At 48.8% G+C, this 23103-nt stretch overlaps 1 protein-coding gene across 1 annotated transcript in view; it reads left to right on the top strand.

Annotated features, from left to right (window-relative positions):
- Positions 1-23103, top strand: part of LOC139372779 (tRNA isopentenyltransferase 1) — an 84239-nt gene that overhangs the window by 35148 nt on the left and 25988 nt on the right. Inside the window, exons 2-3 of the mRNA XM_071112582.1 lie at positions 15017-15157; positions 22817-22915. Coding sequence (XP_070968683.1) covers positions 15017-15157; positions 22817-22915 — 240 coding nt within the window. The remainder of the gene's footprint in view (positions 1-15016; positions 15158-22816; positions 22916-23103) is intronic.

Below are 23103 nucleotides of genomic sequence, written 5' to 3'. Positions count from 1 at the left end.
ACAACACCATGGTAACAACACTACATAGAGAGAGACAACACCATGGTAACAACACTACACAGAGAGAGACAACACCATGGTAACAACACTACATAGAGAGAGACAGCACCATGGTAACAACACTACATAGAGAGAGACAACACCATGGTAACAACACTACATAGAGAGAGACAACACCATGGTAACAACACTACATAGAGAGAGACAGCACCATGGTAACAACACTACATAGAGAGAGACAACACCATGGTAACAACACTACATAGAGAGAGACAGCACCATGGTAACAACACTACACAGAGAGAGACAGCACCATGGTAACAACACTACATGGAGAGAGACAACACCATGGTAACAACACTACATAGAGAGAGACAGCACCATGGTAACAACACTACATAGAGAGAGACAACACCATGGTAACAACACTACATAGAGAGAGACAGCACCATGGTAACAACACTACATAGAGAGAGACAGCACCATGGTAACAACACTACACAGAGAGAGACAGCACCATGGTAACAACACTACATAGAGAGAGACAACACCATGGTAACAACACTACATAGAGAGAGACAGCACCATGGTAACAACACTACATAGAGAGAGACAACACCATGGTAACAACACTACACAGAGAGAGACAGCACCATGGTAACAACACTACACAGAGAGAGACAACACCATGGTAACAACACTACATAGAGAGAGACAACACCATGGTAACAACACTACATAGAGAGAGACAACACCATGGTAACAACACTACATAGAGAGAGACAACACCATGGTAACAACACTACATAGAGAGAGACAGCACCATGGTAACAACACTACACAGAGAGAGACAGCACCATGGTAACAACACTACACAGAGAGAGACAGCACCATGGTAACAACACTACATAGAGAGAGACAACACCATGGTAACAACACTACATAGAGAGAGACAACACCATGGTAACAACACTACATAGAGAGAGACAGCACCATGGTAACAACACTACATAGAGAGAGACAACACCATGGTAACAACACTACATAGAGAGAGACAACACCATGGTAACAACACTACATAGAGAGAGACAGCACCATGGTAACAACACTACATAGAGAGAGACAACACCATGGTAACAACACTACACAGAGACAACACCATGGTAACAACACTACACAGAGAGAGACAACACCATGGTAACAACACTACATAGAGAGAGACAGCACCATGGTAACAACACTACATAGAGAGAGACAACACCATGGTAACAACACTACATAGAGAGAGACAGCACCATGGTAACAACACTACATAGAGAGAGACAACACCATGGTAACAACACTACACAGAGACAACACCATGGTAACAACACTACACAGAGAGAGACAACACCATGGTAACAACACTACACAGAGAGAGACAGCACCATGGTAACAACACTACACAGAGAGAGACAGCACCATGGTAACAACACTACACAGAGAGAGACAGCACCATGGTAACAACACTACACAGAGAGAGACAGCACCATGGTAACAACACTACACAGAGAGAGACAGCACCATGGTAACAACACTACACAGAGAGAGACAGCACCATGGTAACAACACTACATAGAGAGAGACAGCACCATGGTAACAACACTACACAGAGAGAGACAGCACCATGGTAACAACACTACACAGAGAGAGACAGCACCATGGTAACAACACTACATAGAGAGAGACAGCACCATGGTAACAACACTACACAGAGAGAGACAACACCATGGTAACAACACTACATAGAGAGAGACAACACCATGGTAACAACACTACATAGAGAGAGACAGCACCATGGTAACAACACTACATAGAGAGAGACAGCACCATGGTAACAACACTACACAGAGAGAGACAGCACCATGGTAACAACACTACACAGAGAGAGACAACACCATGGTAACAACACTACACAGAGAGAGACAGCACCATGGTAACAACACTACACAGAGAGAGACAACACCATGGTAACAACACTACATAGAGAGAGACAGCACCATGGTAACAACACTACATAGAGAGAGACAGCACCATGGTAACAACACTACACAGAGAGAGACAACACCATGGTAACAACACTACACAGAGAGAGACAACACCATGGTAACAACACTACATAGAGAGAGACAACACCATGGTAACAACACTACACAGAGAGAGACAACACCATGGTAACAACACTACACAGAGAGAGACAACACCATGGTAACAACACTACATAGAGAGAGACAGCACCATGGTAACAACACTACATAGAGAGAGACAACACCATGGTAACAACACTACATAGAGAGAGACAGCACCATGGTAACAACACTACATAGAGAGAGACAACACCATGGTAACAACACTACATAGAGAGAGACAACACCATGGTAACAACACTACATAGAGAGAGACAACACCATGGTAACAACACTACATAGAGAGAGGCAACACCATGGTAACAACACTACACAGAGAGAGGCAGCACCATGGTAACAACACTACATAGAGAGAGGCAGCACCATGGTAACAACACTACATAGAGAGAGGCAGCACCATGGTAACAACACTACATAGAGAGAGACAACACCATGGTAACAACACTACATAGAGAGAGACAGCACCATGGTAACAACACTACATAGAGAGAGACAACACCATGGTAACAACACTACATAGAGAGAGACAACACCATGGTAACAACACTACACAGAGAGAGACAACACCATGGTAACAACACTACACAGAGAGAGACAACACCATGGTAACAACACTACACAGAGAGAGGCAACACCATGGTAACAACACTACACAGAGAGAGGCAGCACCATGGTAACAACACTACACAGAGAGAGACAACACCATGGTAACAACACTACACAGAGAGAGACAGCACCATGGTAACAACACTACACAGAGAGAGGCAGCACCATGGTAACAACACTACACAGAGAGAGACAACACCATGGTAACAACACTACATAGAGAGAGACAGCACCATGGTAACAACACTACATAGAGAGAGACAACACCATGGTAACAACACTACATAGAGAGAGACAGCACCATGGTAACAACACTACACAGAGAGAGACAACACCATGGTAACAACACTACATAGAGAGAGACAGCACCATGGTAACAACACTACACAGAGAGAGACAGCACCATGGTAACAACACTACACAGAGAGAGACAACACCATGGTAACAACACTACATAGAGAGAGACAACACCATGGTAACAACACTACATAGAGAGAGACAGCACCATGGTAACAACACTACATAGAGAGAGACAGCACCATGGTAACAACACTACACAGAGAGAGACAACACCATGGTAACAACACTACACAGAGAGAGACAACACCATGGTAACAACACTACATAGAGAGAGACAGCACCATGGTAACAACACTACACAGAGAGAGACAGCACCATGGTAACAACACTACACAGAGAGAGACAACACCATGGTAACAACACTACATAGAGAGAGACAACACCATGGTAACAACACTACATAGAGAGAGACAGCACCATGGTAACAACACTACATAGAGAGAGACAACACCATGGTAACAACACTACATAGAGAGAGACAACACCATGGTAACAACACTACATAGAGAGAGACAGCACCATGGTAACAACACTACATAGAGAGAGACAGCACCATGGTAACAACACTACATAGAGAGAGACAACACCATGGTAACAACACTACATAGAGAGAGACAACACCATGGTAACAACACTACATAGAGAGAGACAACACCATGGTAACAACACTACATAGAGAGAGACAGCACCATGGTAACAACACTACATAGAGAGAGACAACACCATGGTAACAACACTACATAGAGAGAGACAACACCATGGTAACAACACTACATAGAGAGAGACAGCACCATGGTAACAACACTACATAGAGAGAGACAGCACCATGGTAACAACACTACATAGAGAGAGACAGCACCATGGTAACAACACTACATAGAGAGAGACAACACCATGGTAACAACACTACATAGAGAGAGACAGCACCATGGTAACAACACTACATAGAGAGAGACAGCACCATGGTAACAACACTACATAGAGAGAGACAGCACCATGGTAACAACACTACATAGAGAGAGACAGCACCATGGTAACAACACTACATAGAGAGAGACAACACCATGGTAACAACACTACATAGAGAGAGACAACACCATGGTAACAACACTACATAGAGAGAGACAACACCATGGTAACAACACTACATAGAGAGAGACAACACCATGGTAACAACACTACATAGAGAGAGACAGCACCATGGTAACAACACTACATAGAGAGAGACAACACCATGGTAACAACACTACATAGAGAGAGACAACACCATGGTAACAACACTACATAGAGAGAGACAGCACCATGGTAACAACACTACATAGAGAGAGACAGCACCATGGTAACAACACTACATAGAGAGAGACAGCACCATGGTAACAACACTACATAGAGAGAGACAACACCATGGTAACAACACTACACAGAGAGAGACAGCACCATGGTAACAACACTACACAGAGAGAGACAGCACCATGGTAACAACACTACATAGAGAGAGACAGCACCATGGTAACAACACTACATAGAGAGAGACAGCACCATGGTAACAACACTACATAGAGAGAGACAGCACCATGGTAACAACACTACATAGAGAGAGACAGCACCATGGTAACAACACTACATAGAGAGAGACAGCACCATGGTAACAACACTACATAGAGAGAGACAACACCATGGTAACAACACTACATAGAGAGAGACAACACCATGGTAACAACACTACACAGAGAGAGACAGCACCATGGTAACAACACTACACAGAGAGAGACAGCACCATGGTAACAACACTACACAGAGAGAGGCAGCACCATGGTAACAACACTACATAGAGAGAGACAGCACCATGGTAACAACACTACATAGAGAGAGACAGCACCATGGTAACAACACTACATAGAGAGAGACAGCACCATGGTAACAACACTACATAGAGAGAGGCAGCACCATGGTAACAACACTACATAGAGAGAGACAGCACCATGGTAACAACACTACATAGAGAGAGACAGCACCATGGTAACAACACTACATAGAGAGAGGCGGCGCTACATGAAGAGAGGCGGCGCTACGTGAAGAGAGGCGGCGCTACGTGAAGAGAGGCGGCGCTACGTGAAGAGAGGCGGCGCTACGTGAAGAGAGGCGGCGCTACGTGAAGAGAGGCGGCGCTACGTGAAGAGAGGCGGCGCTACGTGAAGAGAGGCGGCGCTACGTGAAGAGAGGCGGCGCTACGTGAAGAGAGGCGGCGCTACGTGAAGAGAGGCGGCGCTACGTGAAGAGAGGCGGCGCTACATGAAGAGAGGCGGCGCTACATGAAGAGAGGCGGCGCTACACTACACAGACTACACTACACAGTCAACACTACACTACACAGAGACAGACAACACTACACAAAGAGAGACCCAAGACAGCATCACGGTAACAACACAACATGGTAGCAGCTCAAAACATGGTACATTCTAGAGATGGAATGGTATGAACATTTCATATCCCGATGACAGTGACCAAAATGATCACGGTTATCAGTATTGTCACGGTATTTTAGGAGCTGGCACAGTTGCTCCATGACACTATTGTCGACATCATTGGGGCATCAGATTCCACGTTCCTCGTTCTCCAGCCAGTGTCACACAGACTGGCTGCTGTTCTCTGATTAAACGCTCAAGCATCTTGTGTGTGTGTAGAGCCCCCACCGGGTCACCACATCATCATGGATCAGAGCCTTCTGTGGCAATGTTGAGGGCGGCTTGCTTTTTCCCTCTCCGTCCTCTCCTTCTCTTCCAGCTCCGTGAGAAGCCCTGGACCAGATGACGGCAGGCCTTGACTGCTGTGTCAACTCTCTGATATTTTTCAGAGCCTTTGAGATGGTCAGGTTCAAATGATGAGTTGAAGCACCAAAGCCACAGATCTGGGACCTGTTCAAAAGCCTTGGTCGTGTTTGTTGCGTTTTCTGTGGTTTTCAGACCTGGTCTTCATTGTTGATTCCCCCCCCCCCCCACACACACACACACTCTTCCAGTATATACAAAAAAAAACTGTTGTGAGCTGAGTAATCTTCTGGGGAGAACTGTTGGAGAACTTTCCAGGCAGTTTGATTCCAGGCAGTTTGATTCCAGGCAGTTTGATTCCAGGCAGTTTGATTCCAGTCAGTTTGATTCCAGTCAGTTTGATTCCAGTTGCTTGTGGTCAGGTAATGTATAGTGAAGCCTGTTTTCGCTGGTCCACAGGTCAGTAGTTGCAGCCAAACCAAAGTGCTTTTTGAGCCAAACTTTTCCCCCCCAACATCAACTTTAACCTGGTTGTACAGGTTTGGGATTTCAGGCTTCGGGAAAATAATGTTCGCGATGGCCACTTTTTTTTTTAGTGAGGCACGGCAACCTTCGTCAGCCTCAGAAAGACGGGCCTCTCAACAACGTGAAATGGCATCATGTCCTTTTGCGATGTAATACGAAAGGGCTTACAGTGAGGTCTGGAGCGTGCGTTGATGTGGGTCCATAAGGAGCCTGCCTTTTTAAACTCTTGCTGGAGTGTCTGTCACAAATGTAGATGAGGGGGGGGACCAGTAACTTTACTGGGATTGCCTGCTGCACACACACTCTGTAAACAAGGGAATAGCAAATAAATTATTGGTGGTGGTACATTTTATAATTATTCAAACACACACAGTCTATCTTCTGTGTTGCATTTGAGTATATGCAATGACCCCATGCGCATTTTACATAAATACAAACGAGTCTTACGAAGACCGTGATAGTAATTGCAAATGAGCCCAACAATCAACATAAATATAGGGGTCTATGGTGTGGGGGGGTATATGGTGTGTGGGGGGGGGGTCTATGGTGTGGGGGGGTCTATGGTATGTGGCGGTGGGGGGTATATGGTGTTTCTCCAGTTGGAACTCTTTTACAACCAAGTTGACGACTGCTGGATTTTAAATGAACAAAATATGTTGGTTGGGTGACTAAACTACATAACGTGTTATCGTGTGTAATGGGTGAATAGAGTCTGTAGACACACGACCCATACAGCAGCAGATCAACGTGTAGTGTTTTTCCAGGAGTAGGTGACACGGAAAGCTTCAGTTTACATTATTGACAAGCTATTAGCAAGTTAGACAGACAAACCATGACATTTTTTTCCCCCCATTCTGAATTCCCCACACATCATGCATTGAGCTAAAAGTTAACTTGCCTTGCATTCGCTATAAAGTAGTTGGGTGGTTGTGACGAAGATGACTCGAGAGATTTGAAGTGTTTGACCCTCTCTTTTGCAGCGATTATTTATTTTTTTTGCATGTTCTGTAGACGGTGACCATCTCCGGCTTTCGTTCCAGTTCTCTGCTGCCAATGACTGGAACGAATTGCAGAAATCACTGAAGCTGGAGTCTTATCTCCCTCCTATAACTTTAAGCATCAGCTGTCAGAGCAGCTCGTAGATCACTGCACCTGTACATAGCCCATCTGTAAATAGCACACCCAACTACCTCATCCCCATATTGTTATTTATTTTTTGCTCCTTTGCTCCCCAGTATCTCTACTTGCATATTCATCTTCTGCACATCTATCACTCCAGTGTTAATGCAGATTTGTAATTATTTTGCCTCTATGGCCTATTTATTGCCTTACCTCCCTAATCTTACTCCATTTGCACACACTGTATATAGACTTTTTCTATTGTGTTAATGACTACGTTTGTTTATCCCTTTTTGTCACACTGCTATGCTTTATCTTGGCCAGGTCGCAATTGTAAATGAGAACTTGTTCTCAACTAGCCTATGTGCTGAGAGAAGTACAGTGCACCGTCTAGCCATACTCCCAAGTACTTGTATGAGGTGACTACCTCAAACTCTAAACCCTTAGAGGTAGTAATCACACCTGTAGGGAGAGGGGCATTCTTCTTACCAAACCACATTACCTTTGTTTTGGAGGTGTTCAGAACAAGGTTAAGGGTAGAGAAAGCTTGTTGGACACTAAGAAAGCTTTGTTGTAGAGCATTTAACACAAAATCTGGGGAAGTGCCAGCTAAGACTGTATCTGCATGCAAATGGATGAGATAGCTTCCTACTGCCTGAGCTATGTTGATGTAAATTGACATGAGCGTGGGGCCTAGGATTGAGCCTTGGGGTACTCCCTTGGTGACATGCAGTGGCTGAGAAAGCAGATTTTCTGACTTCATACACTGCACTCTTTTTGAGATAGGTAGTTAGCAAACCAGGCCAAAGATCCTTCAGAGACACCAATAGTCTTTAGCTGGCCCACAAGAAAGGACAACATTGCTTAGAATCAAGGTTACACATCCATATCCTGAGCGGGAACCAGATTTCTTACCAGAGAGAATACTATAGACATCAAGAAAGCCGGTCAGTTGATTATTGTCAAGTTTTTCAAACACTTGATAAACAGGGCAAAATAGAAATAGGCCTATAACAGTTAGGATCAGCTTGATCTATCCCTTTAAATAAAGGATGAACCGTGGCTGCCTTCCAAGCAATGGGAACCTCCCCAGAGAGGAGAGACAGGTTAAAAAGGTCAGAGAGAGTCTTGGCGATGATAGGGGCAGCAACCTTAAAGAAGAAAGGGTCTAAACCATCTGACCCAGATGTTTTTTTGGGGTCAAGTTTCAGGAGCTGCTTTAGCACCTCGGACTCAGTGACTGCCTGCAGGGAGAAACTTTGTAGCTGGGCAGGGAAAAAGAGGGAGAAGCATCGGTGATAGTCGCATTAGAAGGGGTGGGAGATGAGGAAATGTTGGACGGGCAAGGAGGCATGGCTGAGTCAAATAGGAATCCTGACTTAATGAAGTGGTGATTTAAAGAGCTCAGACATGTGCTTCTTGTCAGTAACAACCACATCATCAACATTAAGGGACATGGGCAGCTGTGAGGAGGAGGGTTTATTCTCCAGGTCTTTAACCATTTTCCAGAACATCTTGGGGTTAGACCCACAGAGAGAGAACTGCTCCTTAAAGTAACTAACTTTGGCCTACCGGATAGCCTGAGTGCACTTATTTCTCATTTGCCTGAACGAGAACCAGTCAGTCTGAGTATGTGTGTGCCAAGCCTTTCACCAAATGCAATTCTTGAGGTGGAGTAACTCTGCAGGATCACGGTCGAACCAGGGGCTGAACCTGTTTTTAACTCTCATTTTCTTTATGGGGGCGTGTTTGTTAACAATACAGCTAAAAAGAAGGTCCAAGCGTCCTCGACAGAGGGGATCAAGCAGATTCTATAACATTTGTACAGAGGCAGGTTCAGGAATGAAGGCTTGCTCATTAAAGTTTTTTTTAACCAAGCGTCTATGACAAATCAGGACGGGTCGTTTTACTGAGCAGGCCATTATGAACACAGGCTGTAAAACAGTGAGGTTATTACAGAAAACACCAGACCTGATACCTATCAGGATTATTTGTGAAGATAACCAGCGAGGAGAGTAGCCTCTTCTGGATGTTTGGTGTCATATATACCTTGTGGGATTGGTAACAATCTTGTCCTGGAGGCAGAACTGAATGATTTCTGATAGCTTTGTGGCTGTGCTAGCTCATGATCACTCTGCAGAGCTGCCTCCAGAAGAAGATTCATGACGAGAAAAGCTAACCTGTGGTGGATACAGTAGACCGGCCGGAGAGATGGGAAGGAGTGGAGGAGGAATGGATGGAGGGAGGAAGGGGAGAGAAACAGTCGGAGGAGGAGGGGAGGAATGGAGGGAGGGGAGAGAAACAGTCGGAGGAGGAGGGGAGGAATGGAGGGAGGGGAGAGAAACAGTCGAGGAGGAGGAGAGGAATGAAGGGAGGGAGGGAGGGGAGAGAAACAGTCGAGGAGGAGGGGAGGGAGGGGGGAGGAGGGGAGGAATGGAGGGAGGGGAGAGAAACAGTCGGAGGGTCGGAGGGGAGAGAAACAGTCGAGGAGGGGAGGGAGGAAAGAGAAACAGTGGAGGAGGGGAGGGAGGGAGGGGAGAGAAACAGTGGAGGAGGGGAGGGAGGGAGGGGAGAGAAACAGTGGAGGAGGGGAGGGAGGGAGGGGAGAGAAACCGTGGAGGAGGGGAGAGAAACCGTGGAGGAGGGGAGGGAGGGAGGGAGGGGAGAGAAACAGTGGAGGAGGAATGGAGGGAGGGGAGAGAAACAGTAGGGGAGGAATGGAGGGAGGGGAGAGAAACAGTCGAGGAAGAGGGGAGGAATGGAGGGAGGGGGGAGGAGTGGAGGGGAGGAATGGAGGGAGGGGGGAGGAGTGGAGGGGAGGGAGGGGAGAGAAACAGTGGAGGAGGGGAGGGAGAGGAGAGAAACAGTGGAGGAGGGGAGGGAGGGGAGAGAAACAGTGGAGGGGAGGGAGGGAGGGGAGAGAAACAGTGGAGGAGGGGAGAGAAACAGTAGGGGAGGAATGGAGGGAGGGGAGAGAAACAGGGGAGGGAGGGTGGAGGAGGGGAGGAATGGAGGGAGGGGAGAGAAACAGTCGGAAGAGGGGAGGAATGGAGGGAGGGGGGAGGAGTGGAGGGGAGGAATGGAGGGAGGGGGGAGGAGTGGATGGGAGGGAGGGGAGAGAAACAGTGGAGGAGGAGTGGATGGGAGGGAGGGGAGAGAAACAGTGGAGGAGGAGAGGGAGGGAGGGGAGAGAAACAGTCGAGGAGGAGGAGAGGAATGGAGGGAGGGGAGAGAAACAGTCGAGGAGGAGGAGAGGAATGGAGGGAGGGGAGAGAAACAGTCGAGGAGAGGAGGGAGGGGAGAGAAACAGTCGGAGGGGAGAGAAACAGTCGGAGGGAGGAAAGAGAAACAGTGGAGGAATGGAGGGAGGGGAGAGAAACAGTCGGAAGAGGGGAGGAATGGAGGAGGAGTGGAGGGGAGGAATGAGGGAGGGGGGAGGAATGGAGGAAGGGGGGAGGAGTGGAGGGGAGGGAGGGGAGAGAAACAGTCGAGGAGGAGGAGAGGAATGGAGGGAGGGGAGAGACAGTGGAGGAGGGGAGGGAGGGGAGAGAAACAGTGGAGGAGGGGAGGGAGGGGAGAGAAACAGTGGAGGAGGGGAGGGAGGGGAGAGAAACAGTCGAGGAGGAGGAGAGGAATGGAGGGAGTGGAGAGAAACAGTCGAGGAGGAGGAGAGGAATGGAGGGAGTGGAGAGACAGTGGAGGAGGGGAGGGAGGGAGGGGAGAGAAACAATGGAGGAGGGGAGGGATTGAGGGGAGAGAAACAGTCGAGGAGGAGGAGAGGAATGGAGGGAGGGGAGAGAAACAGTTGAGGAGGAGGAGGAGAGGAATGGAGGGAGGGGAGAGAAACAGTCGAGGAGGGAGGAAAGAGAAACAGTGGAGGAGGGGAGGGAGGGGAGAGAAACAATGCGGGAGGGGAGAGAAACAGTGGAGGAGGATGGGAGGAATGGAGGGAGTGGAGAGAAACAGTGGAGGAGGGGAGGGAGGGAGGGAGGGGGGAGAGAAACACTGGAGGAGGGGAGGGAGGGGAGAGAAGCAGTGGAGGAGGATGGGAGGAATGGAGGGAGGGGAGAGAAACAATGGAGGGGAGGGAGGGAAGGGAGAGAAACAGTCGAGGAGGGGAGGGAGAGAAATAGTGGAGGGGAGGGAGGGGAGAGAAGCAGTGGAGGGGAGGGAGGGAGGGAGGGGAGAGAAACAGTGGAGGAGGATGGGAGGAATGGAGGGAGGGGAGAGAAATAGTGGAGGGGAGGGAGGGAGGGGAGAGAAAAAGTGGAGGGGAGGGAGGGAGGGAGGGAGGGTAGAGAAACAGTGGAAGGGAGGGAGGGAGGGAGGGGAGAGAAACAGTGGAGGAGGATGGGAGGAATGGAGGGAGGGGAGAGAAATAGTGGAGGGGAGGGAGGGAGGGAGGGGAGAGAAGCAGTGGAAGGGAGGGAGGGAGGGAGGGGAGAGAAAAAGTGGAGGGGAGGGAGGGTAGAGAAACAGTGGAAGGGAGGGAGGGGGGGGGGGGAGAGGAAAGCTAAAGGGACACGACTGGGAAGTAGAGAGAAGATGAATGTGCCCAAAGAGTGAGAGGGTTGGAGCGTGTCTGGAGGAGGCTGGTACGAGCTCTTTTGAATTACTATAGAGAGTGTGTGTGTGTGTGTGTGTGTGTGTGTGTTCTCCCTGCTTTGAGGACCAAACCCCTCTCAATCAGGGAGCCGCTGAGGATCGCGACTCCGAATTAGAGCCACATTACCCTGACACTCGCCCTCCCTCTCGCCCTGTCTCCTCTGTCTCCTCTCCTGTCTCCTCTGTCTCCTCTCCTGTCTCCACTATTATTCACTCACTCCTTTTTGCTTTCTGTTTGGTTCTCGTCTCCACTTCCTCCATTCTTTCCATGTCTTACACTTCTGTCTCCTCTCTATCCACTCCTCTGTCTCCTCTCCTCTGTCTCGTGTCTCCTCTCCTCTGTCTCGTGTCTCCTCTGTCTCGTGTCTCCTCTCCTCTGTCTCGTGTCTCCTCTCCTCTGTCTCGTGTCTCCTCTGTCTCGTGTCTCCTCTCCTCTGTCTCGTGTCTCCTCTCCTCTGTCTCGTGTCTCCTTTGTCTCGTGTCTCCTCTGTCTCGTGTCTCCTCTCCTCTGTCTCGTGTCTCCTCTCCTCTGTCTCGTGTCTCCTCTCCTCTGTCTCGTGTCTCCTCTGTCTCGTGTCTCCTCTCCACTGCTTTCTCTCCTATGTCTCCTCTCCTCTGTCTCGTTTCTCCTCTCCTCTGTCTCGTTTCTCCTCTCCTCTGTCTCGTGTCTCCTCTCCTGTCTCGTGTCTCCTCTCCTGTCTCGTGTCTCCTCTCCTCTGTCTCGTGTCTCCTCTCCTCTGTCTCGTGTCTCCTCTCCTCTGTCTCGTGTCTCCTCTCCACTGCTTTCTCTCCTCTGTCTCGTGTCTCCTCTGTCTCGTGTCTCCTCTGTCTCGTGTCTCCTCTCCTCTGTCTCGTGTCTCCTCTGTCTCGTGTCTCCTCTCCTCTGTCTCGTGTCTCCTCTGTCTCGTGTCTCCTCTCCACTGCTTTCTCTCCTATGTCTCCTCTCCTCTGTCTCGTTTCTCCTCTCCTCTGTCTCGTTTCTCCTCTCCTCTGTCTCGTTTCTCCTCTCCTCTGTCTCGTGTCTCCTCTCCTCTCCTCTGTCTCGTGTCTCCTCTCCTCTGTCTCGTGTCTCCTCTCCTCTGTCTCGTGTCTCCTCTCCTCTGTCTCGTGTCTCCTCTCCACTGCTTTCTCTCCTCTGTCTCGTGTCTCCTCTGTCTCGTGTCTCCTCTGTCTCGTGTCTCCTCTGTCTCGTGTCTCCTCTGTCTCGTGTCTCCTCTCCACTGCTTTCTCTCCTATGTCTCCTCTCCTCTGTCTCGTGTCTCCTCTGTCTCGTGTCTCCTCTGCTCTGTCTCGTGTCTCCTCTGTCTCGTGTCTCCTCTCCTCTGTCTCCTCTGTCTCGTGTCTCCTCTGTCTCGTGTCTCCTCTGTCTCGTGTCTCCTCTCCTCTGTCTCCTCTGTCTCGTGTCTCCTCTGTCTCGTGTCTCCTCTGTCTCGTGTCTCCTCTGTCTCGTGTCTCTTCTGTCTCCTCTCCTCTGTCTCGTGTCTCCTCTCCTCTGTCTCGTGTCTCCTCTCCTCTGTCTCGTGTCTCCTCTCCTCTGTCTCGTGTCTCCTCTCCTCTGTCTCGTGTCTCCTCTCCTCTGTCTCGTGTCTCCTCTCCTCTGTCTCGTGTCTCCTCTCCTCTGTCTCGTGTCTCCTCTCCTCTGTCTCGTGTCTCCTCTCCTCTGTCTCGTGTCTCCTCTGTCTCGTGTCTCGTCTCCTAGCAGGGTGTGATGATTACCCTGCCAAAGCACTGATTAAGCCCTGTCAGTTACAATCCTTTTTTGTACTAATTCGTTTCGATTAGCGTTTTTCGTTAAGGTCTGTCGCTGTTATCTATCCGTTCAGCCGTGTTAGCTCTTCATTTCTGATATAAATGTTTTGATATCTATCCCATCCTCTTAGCTCCGCGGAACATTCCTCAGAACACGAGTCCAACTCCACGGAGGATCCTGTCTGCTTGTTTTCACTCCTCCTTTTTTACCTGGTTGATGAGGTCACTAATTAGTAAGGAACTTGCCTCACCTGCTCATCTAGGTCTTAATTGAAAGAAGTAAAAACCGTGGAATGAGTTTGACACCACGTATGCTTTAAAGGAGCAGCCCCCCCCCCCCAAGCGGACCGTGTTTCCTGTTACGCTGACAGGCACAGAGGGAGATGGGTACACGCACTGACAACTAGGAGAACACGTTGATCGTTCCTTCATTTTGTTGTGTGTGTGTGAGAGGAAGTGGTACACTGTCTGGTAATTTTAGGGAGCGTTATGTTCTCATTACTGATGGTGTGCCTGCCTTCTGTTATGTCAATGTCCCCCCCTCCCCCTCACTAAATTTAGGCAAAATGTAGGTAGCCTAAAGAGAGAGACTACAGGACATGAATGTGTAGGGAGCCTGAAGAGAGAGACTACAGTACATGAATGTGGTGGGAGCCTGAAGAGAGACTACAGTACATGAATGTGTAGGGAGCCTGAAGAGAGAGACTACAGTACATGAATGTGGTGGGAGCCTGAAGAGAGACTACAGTACATGAATGTGTAGGGAGCCTGAAGAGAGAGACTACAGTACATGAATGTGTAGGGAGCCTGAAGAGAGAGACTACAGTACATGAGACCATTTAGGAGCATCTTAGCATTCAGGTTAGAGAGACTCCTCCGAGACGTTGACACTCAGTTGTCACATTCTAATATCCAACGCTGGCAGTGTCTGTGGGTCTGTTTAGCTCAGTGGCTGTTCTGTTATTGGCTACTGTTTCTCACTCTACATTGTTTTGCGTTAATTGCAGTTCGATTGGTCTCTGAAGCACATTTCATGGACAACTTCTCTGCCTTGTCGATCTTGACATCTGATTGGTTCTCTCTCTCTCTCTTCCTCAGGTGTATCGTGGGCTGGACATCATAACCAATAAGGTGACGGCTGAGGAGCGTGCCCAGTGCAGTCATCACATGATCAGCTTCGTGGATCCCTTGGTCAGCAGCTACACTGTGGTAGACTTCAGGAACAAGGCCCTGGCTCTCATATCCTTTATGAATGTACTTCCTGTATGGGTGAGAAATGTGGACCACCACGCTCGCGCACGTCAACGAGCGTCTGTGTAGCCAGGCGCTAAAATAGAACTTGGTTGTATTTGTGGCGCTTGACACGCTGCCAGTCCCGCCTCTCCAATCTCATTGGTTCATATACCCACGTGGGTGATTATAAGATGAACTGAGGTCCACACTCCAGTCCAGTTGGTGGTGGTAATGCACCTTAAAGTTGGCTTTTACCCTTTTATCTGTCAGAGTAGAGATTATTGTCAGAGTAGAGGACCTTGTGCATTTCAGGTAAAATAGTAACCCAATGTTTATATCCCAGGACAAATTAGTTAGCAACAGCTAGCTAAACGATACCAATACCGATAACCAATATTTCACATTTTAGTGGCTTTTTTAGTTCATTCTAGTACAGTTGAATAGTTAAAACACACACGGACTCAACATCTCAGTGCAAGAGGCGTCACTACCGTCCCTGGTTCGAATCCAGGCTGTATCACATCTGGCCGTGATTGGGAGCTGCACAATTGGCCCAGCGTCGTCCGGGTTTAGCAGGGGTAGGCGCGGATGTTTTGGAGTCCGATAACTCTGAGGACTTTGGGGGAAAAATATCTTAGGTATTGAGTAGACTGATATCCCATTTCATTGATCCCCCAATCCTTAGGTAAAGCTGTACAGTGAAATATGAATATCAATACACACAATAGGCTGACTGGGGAGGTGATTTCACACAGTCACAGTCCCGCGATAAGAGCTACAACGCGACAACTTTTCATAGTTGTGTTCTGTGGGTGTCACTGACTAGACTGATACCCCATTTCATTGCTCCACATTCCAACCTTGTTTAACATTATCTAGTCTAAATATGTCACGATTCCACCAATTGTAACCTTCTGCATCACTTTCGAAGAGGTACTTTTATTTTGAAGGCAAACCGCAAATTCCACTATTGTGCCTAATCCTTATTGTGACTAGCTTCACAACACATAACCCGGTCTGGTCGAGCCTCACGAGCCAGATGAAGCTAGCTGGCTGCTTATAACGTTAGCTTTGGGCAACAGGGATAAGTAGCTGGCTAGCTATTTATTTTCATGAAATAAAATTATATTTCAGTAGGCAAACAACAAGTGGCTACCTACCTACCTACCTAACTAATACTTACTCACAAGGATTCCTAAACCATTGCGAAGAATAATGAAAATGACTGCAGTTTCTACTGGTCGTTGTTTTCAGGCTGGTTGTATTGGTGCTAGCTAGGTACCAAGCTAAAGCTAGCTAGGCACCAAGCTAAAGCTAGCTAGGCACCAAGCTAAAGCTAGCTAGGCACCAAGCTAAAGCTAGCTAGGCACCAAGCTAAAGCTAGCTAGGCACCAAACTAAAGCTAGCTAGGCACCAAGCTAAAGCTAGCTAGGCACCAAGCTAAAGCTAGCTAGGCACCAAGCTAAAGCTAGCTAGGCACCAAGCTAAAGTTAGCTAGGTACCAAGCTAAAGCTAGCTACCCCAGAAGTTGCGGTCGAACAAATAATGCTTTTATTACCAACACGGTATTGTAAACACATCGTTCGTGGCCCGGTGTTTGCAGACTTTTTTTTTGTTGTACAGCTTTGTACAGTGCTACTGATAGTAGTGACGTGCAAATTCATTAATAATTCATTAATAGTTCATTTATTAATTTTACGACGTGTCAAATTAAAAGCTTATTTAACCTGTTGGATCTCTGGGGGCGCTATTTCATTTTTGGATAAAAAACGTTCCCGTTTTAAGCGCGATATTTTGTCACGAAAAGATGCTCGACTATGCATATTCTTGACCGTTTTGGAAAGAAAACACTCTGAAGTTTCAGAATCTGCAAAGATTTTGTCTGTAAGTACCCCAGAACTCATTCTACAGGCGAAACCAAGATGATGCATCACCCAGGAATTAGCAGAATTTCTGAAGCTCTGTTTTCCATTGTCTCCTTATATGGCTGTGATTGCGCAAGGAATGAGCCTACACTTTCTGTCGTTCGCCCAAGGTCTTAGCAGCATTGTGACGTATTTGTAGGCATATCATTGGAAGATTGACCATAAGAGACTACATTTTCCAAGTGTCCGCCTGGTGTCCTGCGTCGAATTCGGTGCGCAATTGCCAGCTGCTTCCACTTTACCATTTGATTCAGGGGAGAAAGCATGTGTCCAAGAACGATGTATCAATGAAGAGATATGTGAAAAACACCTTGATGATTGATTCTAAACAGCGTTTGCCATGTTTTCAGTCGATATTATGGAGTTAATTTGGAAAAAAGTTCGCGTTTTGAGGACTGAATTTTCGTTTTTTTTTTGGTAGCCAAATGTGATGTATAAAACGGAGCTATTTCTAATACACAAAGAATCTTTTTGGAAAAACTGAGCATCTGCTATCCAACTGAGAGTATCCTCATTGAAAACATCAGAAGTTCTTCAAAGGTAAATGATTTTATTTGAAGGCTTTTATGTTTTTGTTGAAATGTTGCGTGCTGGATGCTAACGCTAATGCTAACGCTAAATCCTTTGTTTGCTAGCTACTGTTACACAAATTATTGTTTTCCTATGGTTGAGAAGCATATTTTGAAAATCTGAGATGACAGTTTTGTTTACAAAAGGCTAAGCTTGCGAGATGGCATATTTATTTCATTTCATTTGCGATTTTCATGAATAGTTAACGTTGCGTTATGGTAATGAGCTTGAGTCTGTATTCCTGATACCGGATCCGGTATGGGGAGTTCCAAGAGGTTAACGAGTCAAATAGTGTTATTTTGACGTGCATCTTTGACATGCAAAGACCCAAACGGCGTTCTATAGTATGAATGTCGTGAAGTTAATAGCACTGACCCTATTACTGTGTAACTCCAGGAGGGCAACATCTGAAAAAATATCACACTTGGTAGTGTGTACCGGTGCTCAACCAGTCAGCAACATCATCCACGACAGAGAACATCATCCACGACAGAGAACAGAGACGCGAGGGGGTGGGGGGGGAGAAAGAGAGACCGGGGGGAGAGATGCGGGGGGGAGAGAGAGGGGGGGAAGAGAGACGCGAGGGGGGGTAGAGAGACGGGGGGAGAGAGACGCGGGGGAGGAGAGAGAGGGGGGGAAGAGAGGCGGGGGGAGGGATAGGGGGGGAAGAGATGGGGGGGGGGGAAAGAGACTCGGGGGGCAGAGAGACGCGAGGGGGTGGAGGGAGGGAGAGACGGACGGACGGGGGAGAGAGAGGGGGAGTGGGGGGGAGGGAAAGGGGAGGGCTGGGGAGGCTGGGGAGATGGACGGGGAGGGAGGGAAGGAGAGACGGAGTGGGGAGGTAGGAAGAGAGACGGTTGGGGAGAAAGAGAGACGGAGGGGGGGAGAAAGGGAGAGGGAGGGAGAGACGTAGAGAGAGGGAGGGAGGGAGGGAGAGACGGGGTGGGGGGGGGGGGGGGGGGCTGGGGAGACGGACGGGGGGGGGAGGGAGGGAGAGACTGAGTGGGGAGGTAGGAAGAGAGACGTTTGGGGAGAAAGAGAGACGGAGAGGGAGGGAGAGACGTAGAGGGAGGGAGGGAGGGAGAGACAGGGAGGGAGGGAGGGACGGGGAGGGAGGGAGAGACGGGAAGGGAGGGCTGGGGGGGACAGACGGGGGGGAGGGAGGGAGAGACGGAGTGGGGAGGTAGGAAGAGAGACGGTTGGGGAGAAAGAGAGACGGAGGGGGGGGAGGAGGGAGAGACGGAGAGGGAGGGAGGGAGGGAGAGACTGAGGGGGTGAGGGAGGGGAAGACGGAGTAGGGAGGGAGAGACGGACGGGGGAGGGAGGGAGAGACGGAGTGGGGAGGGAGAGAGAAAGAGAGACGGGGGGGGGGCGATGGGGGGGTGGGAGGGAGAGACGGGGGGGGGGGACAGGGGGGAGGGCGGGAGAGACGGGGGAGGGAGAAAGAGACGGGGGGGAGGGGTGGGTGGGAGAGATGGAGGGAGGGAGGGGTAGACGGAGTAGGGATGAAGAGACGGACAGGAGGAGGGAGGGAGAGACGGACAGGAGGAGGGAGGGAGAGACGGGGGAGGGAGGGAGAAAGAGACGGGGGGGTGGGTGGGAGAGATGGAGGGAGGGGTAGACGGAGTAGGGATGGAGAGACGGACAGGAGGAGGGGGGGAGGGAGGGAGAAAAAGAGACGCGGGGGGGAGAGACGCGGGGGTGGAGAAAGACGCGGGGGGGAAGAGCGACGTGAGGGGAAGAGAGACGGAGCTGGTGGGGGGGAGGGAGAAGCAGGGGGAGGGAGAGACGGGGGGGAGGGAGAGGGGGGGAGGGCGGGAGAGACGGACTGGGAGGGAGGGGAAGACGGAGTGGGGAGGGAGAGACTGAGTGGGGAGGGAGAGACGGACGGGGGAGGGAGGGAGAGATGGAGTGGGGAGGGAGAGAGAAAGAGAGACGGGGGGGGGGGGGGGCGAGAAGGAGAGGAGGGAGGGGAAGACGGAGTAGGGAGGGAGAGACTGAGTGGGGAGGGAGAGAGAAAGAGAGACGGGGGGGGGGGGCGATGGGGGGTGGGTGGGAGAGATGGAGGGAGGGAGGGGTAGACGGAGTAGGGATGGAGAGACGGACAGGAGGAGGGGGGGAGAGACGGGCAGGAGGAGGGAGGGAGAGACGGGGGAGGAAGGGAGGGAGAAAGAGAGACGCGGGGGGGAGAGCGACGTGAGGGGGAGAAAGACGCGAGGCTGGTGCGGGGGAGGGAGAAAGAGGGGAGAGAGAGACACGAGGGTTGGGGGGGGTTGGGGGGGAGAGAGAGAGGTGGAGGGAGAGACGGAGTAGGGAGGGAGAGACGGAGGAGGGAGGGAGGGAGAGACGGAGGGAGGGAGGGAGGGACGTGGGGGGGAGAGAGACTTCGAGAGGGGGGGAGAGACGCGGGGGGGTGGGGGGAGGGAGAAAGAGGGGGATAGAGAGACGCGGGGGGAGGGGGGAGAGAGAGAGAGGGGGAGGGAGAGACGGAGTAGGGAGGGAGAGACGGACGGGGGGGAGAAAGAGAGACGGGGTAGGGAGGGAGAGAGAGACGGAGTGGGGGAGGGAGAGTGACAGACAGATCTAATAGAGTGAAAGAAGGTATGGAGAGAGAGGTAGTTAAAATGGATGTAAAGAGAAAGTTGGATGTTTAGAATGGAATGGAAGAGTGAGGAAGTGAGAAGAGGTGTAGAGGAATGGAGAGTAAAGGAGAGAGAGAGGAGAATAACATAGTATCATGACCGGTCCATTCTCTCTCCGTTAAACATGCTGCTCACATAGCATCTTTCTCCGTCTCTCTCTCTGCATCGCTCTCTCTGCATCTCTCTCTCTGCATCTCTGTCTCTCTGCATCTCTCTCTCTCTCTCTCTCTCGCTCTCTGCGTCTCTTTCTCTCTCTCTCTGCGTCTCTTTCTGTCTCTCTCTGCGTCGCTCTTTCTCTCTCTGCGTCTCTCTTTCTCTCTCTCTCTGCGTCTCTCTTTCTCTCTCTCTCTCTGCGTCTATTTCTCTCTCTCTCTGCGTCTCTTTCTGTCTCTCTCTGCGTCGCTCTTTCTCTCTCTGCGTCTCTGGTTCTCTCTCTCTCTGCGTCTCTCTTTCTCTCTCTCTCTCTGCGTCTCGTTCTCTCTCTCTGCGTCTCTCTCTTTCTCTCTGCGTCTCTCTCTCTTTCTCTCTGCGTCTCTCTCTCTTTCTCTCTGCGTCTCTCTCTCTCTCTCTCTGCATCTCTCTCTCTCTCTGCATCTCTCTCTCTCTCTGCATCTCTCTCTCTCTTTGCATCTCTCTAGCATCATTTCCTGATTGTCCCTCGCTCCCTCCCTCCCCCGCTCTCTGTTCCTTTCTCTCTCACCCCCCTTTTCCTCCCCTCCTTTCTCTTCAGCCCTCCTACTTTCCATCCATCTGTCTCTGTCTCTCTCCCACAGGCTCATATTCTCCCTCCTTTATCTCCTCTTCTCACCATCTCTCTCTCACTCCTTACGGATTTCAGAGTGGTGACTGTCTGTGTGTGTGTGCGAGGGGGAGGGGAGTGATAGCTGATGGGCCTTAACTGCTCAGACAAGATATCTAATTATCCCTAGAGAGAGAGAGAGAGGGGAGGGACTTCCTATGATCCTATCATCAGCTCTCTGATCACTTGCCTTGTATACTTTTGTAAATCAATATATGTAGTTCATATACTCCCCCCCCCAAAACACACGTTTGCCTTCATAATAAAATTTTATTCGTAACATGTCCCAAATTTAACCATGTTGACTCCAATGCTTCCCACAGGTGTGGCACGTTGGCTGGATGGTCTTTGGGTGGTGGACCGTTCTTTATACACACAGGAAACTGTTGGGTATTAAAAAAACAGCAGCGTTGCAGTTCTTGACACATTCAAACCGTTGTGCCTGGCACCTATAAATCAACCCCCACCCCCCACAAAAAAACAATGCTAACCTCCCCTGTTATTGTAATGGTGAGAAGTTAGCATATCTTGGGGTTATGATATAAAATGCTAACCTCCCTTGTTATTGTAATGGTGAGAGGTTAGCATGTCTTGGAGGTATGATATAAAATGCTAACCTCCCCTGTTATTGTAATGGTGAGAAGTTAGCATGTCTTGGTGGTATGATATAAAATGCTAACCTCCCCTGTTATTGTAATGGTGAGAAGTTAGCATATCTTGGGGTTATGATATAAAATGCTAACCTCCCTTGTTATTGTAATGGTGAGAGGTTAGCATGTCTTGGAGGTATGATATAAAATGCTAACCTCCCCTGTTATTGTAATGGTGAGAAGTTAGCATATCTTGGTGGTATGATATAAAATGCTAACCTCCCCTGTTATTGTAATGGTGAGAAGTTAGCATGTCTTGGTGGTATGATATAAAATGCTAACCTCCCCTGTTATTGTAATGGTGAGAAGTTAGCATGTCTTGGTGGTATGATATAAAATGCTAACCTCCCCTGTTATTGTAATGGTGAGAGGTTAGCATGTCTTGGGGGGTTATGATATAAAATGCTAACCTCCCTTGTTATTGTAATGGTGAGAAGTTAGCATGTCTTGGTGGTATGATATAAAATGCTAACCTCCCCTGTTATTGTAATGGTGAGAGGTTAGCATGTCTTGGGGGGTTATGATATAAAATGCTAACCTCCCTTGTTATTGTAATGGTGAGAGGTTAGCATGTCTTGGGGGGTTATGATATAAAATGCTAACTTCCCTTGTTATTGTAATGGTGAGAGGTTAGCATGTCTTGGTGGTATGATATAAAATGCTAACCTCCCCTGTTATTGTAATGGTGAGAGGTTAGCATATCTTGGGGGGTTATGATATAAAATGCTAACCTCCCTTGTTATTGTAATGGTGAGAAGTTAGCATGTCTTGGTGGTATGATATAAAATGCTAACCTCCCCTGTTATTGTAATGGTGAGAGGTTAGCATGTCTTGGGGTTATGATATAAAATGCTAACTTCCCTTGTTATTGTAATGGTGAGAGGTTAGCATGTCTTGGGGGGTTATGATATTTGTGCGTTTAATGATGAGTGAGAAAGTTATTTTATTTCTTTATCGTGGTAGTATCCACATGAAGTGGTAGTATCCCACACTAATGAAGTGTTTAGAAACATTATATTGTTATTTAAAGTGTGTGTGTTATTTATTAGGGTAAATCAGTGTTTCCTTAACCAGCTCACATAGAGGACGTGTACAGCAGAGAGAAGCTGCCTGTCATAGTAGGAGGAACTAACTACTACATAGAATCACTGCTGTGGAGAGTACTGATGGATGAAGGGGTAAGAGCCACACCCCTAACTGGGTATACAGGGGTAAGAAGTAACCTCCCCGTGACTTCTCCCCCACCATTTCGCTCCTTCTCCCTTCAAAATATGGGAAGATAATGTGGGAAGATAATGTGGGAAGATAATGTGAAGAGCACCTGATGATGCAATTTAATGTCAACTCACTTTATTCTAATTCGCTC

This window comes from Oncorhynchus clarkii, chromosome 18 (assembly GCF_045791955.1).
Source record: "Oncorhynchus clarkii lewisi isolate Uvic-CL-2024 chromosome 18, UVic_Ocla_1.0, whole genome shotgun sequence".
Classification (NCBI taxonomy): domain Eukaryota; kingdom Metazoa; phylum Chordata; class Actinopteri; order Salmoniformes; family Salmonidae; genus Oncorhynchus; species Oncorhynchus clarkii.
Note: the sequence above shows the minus strand (reverse complement) of the source record. Positions and strands in the feature narration are given on the sequence as shown.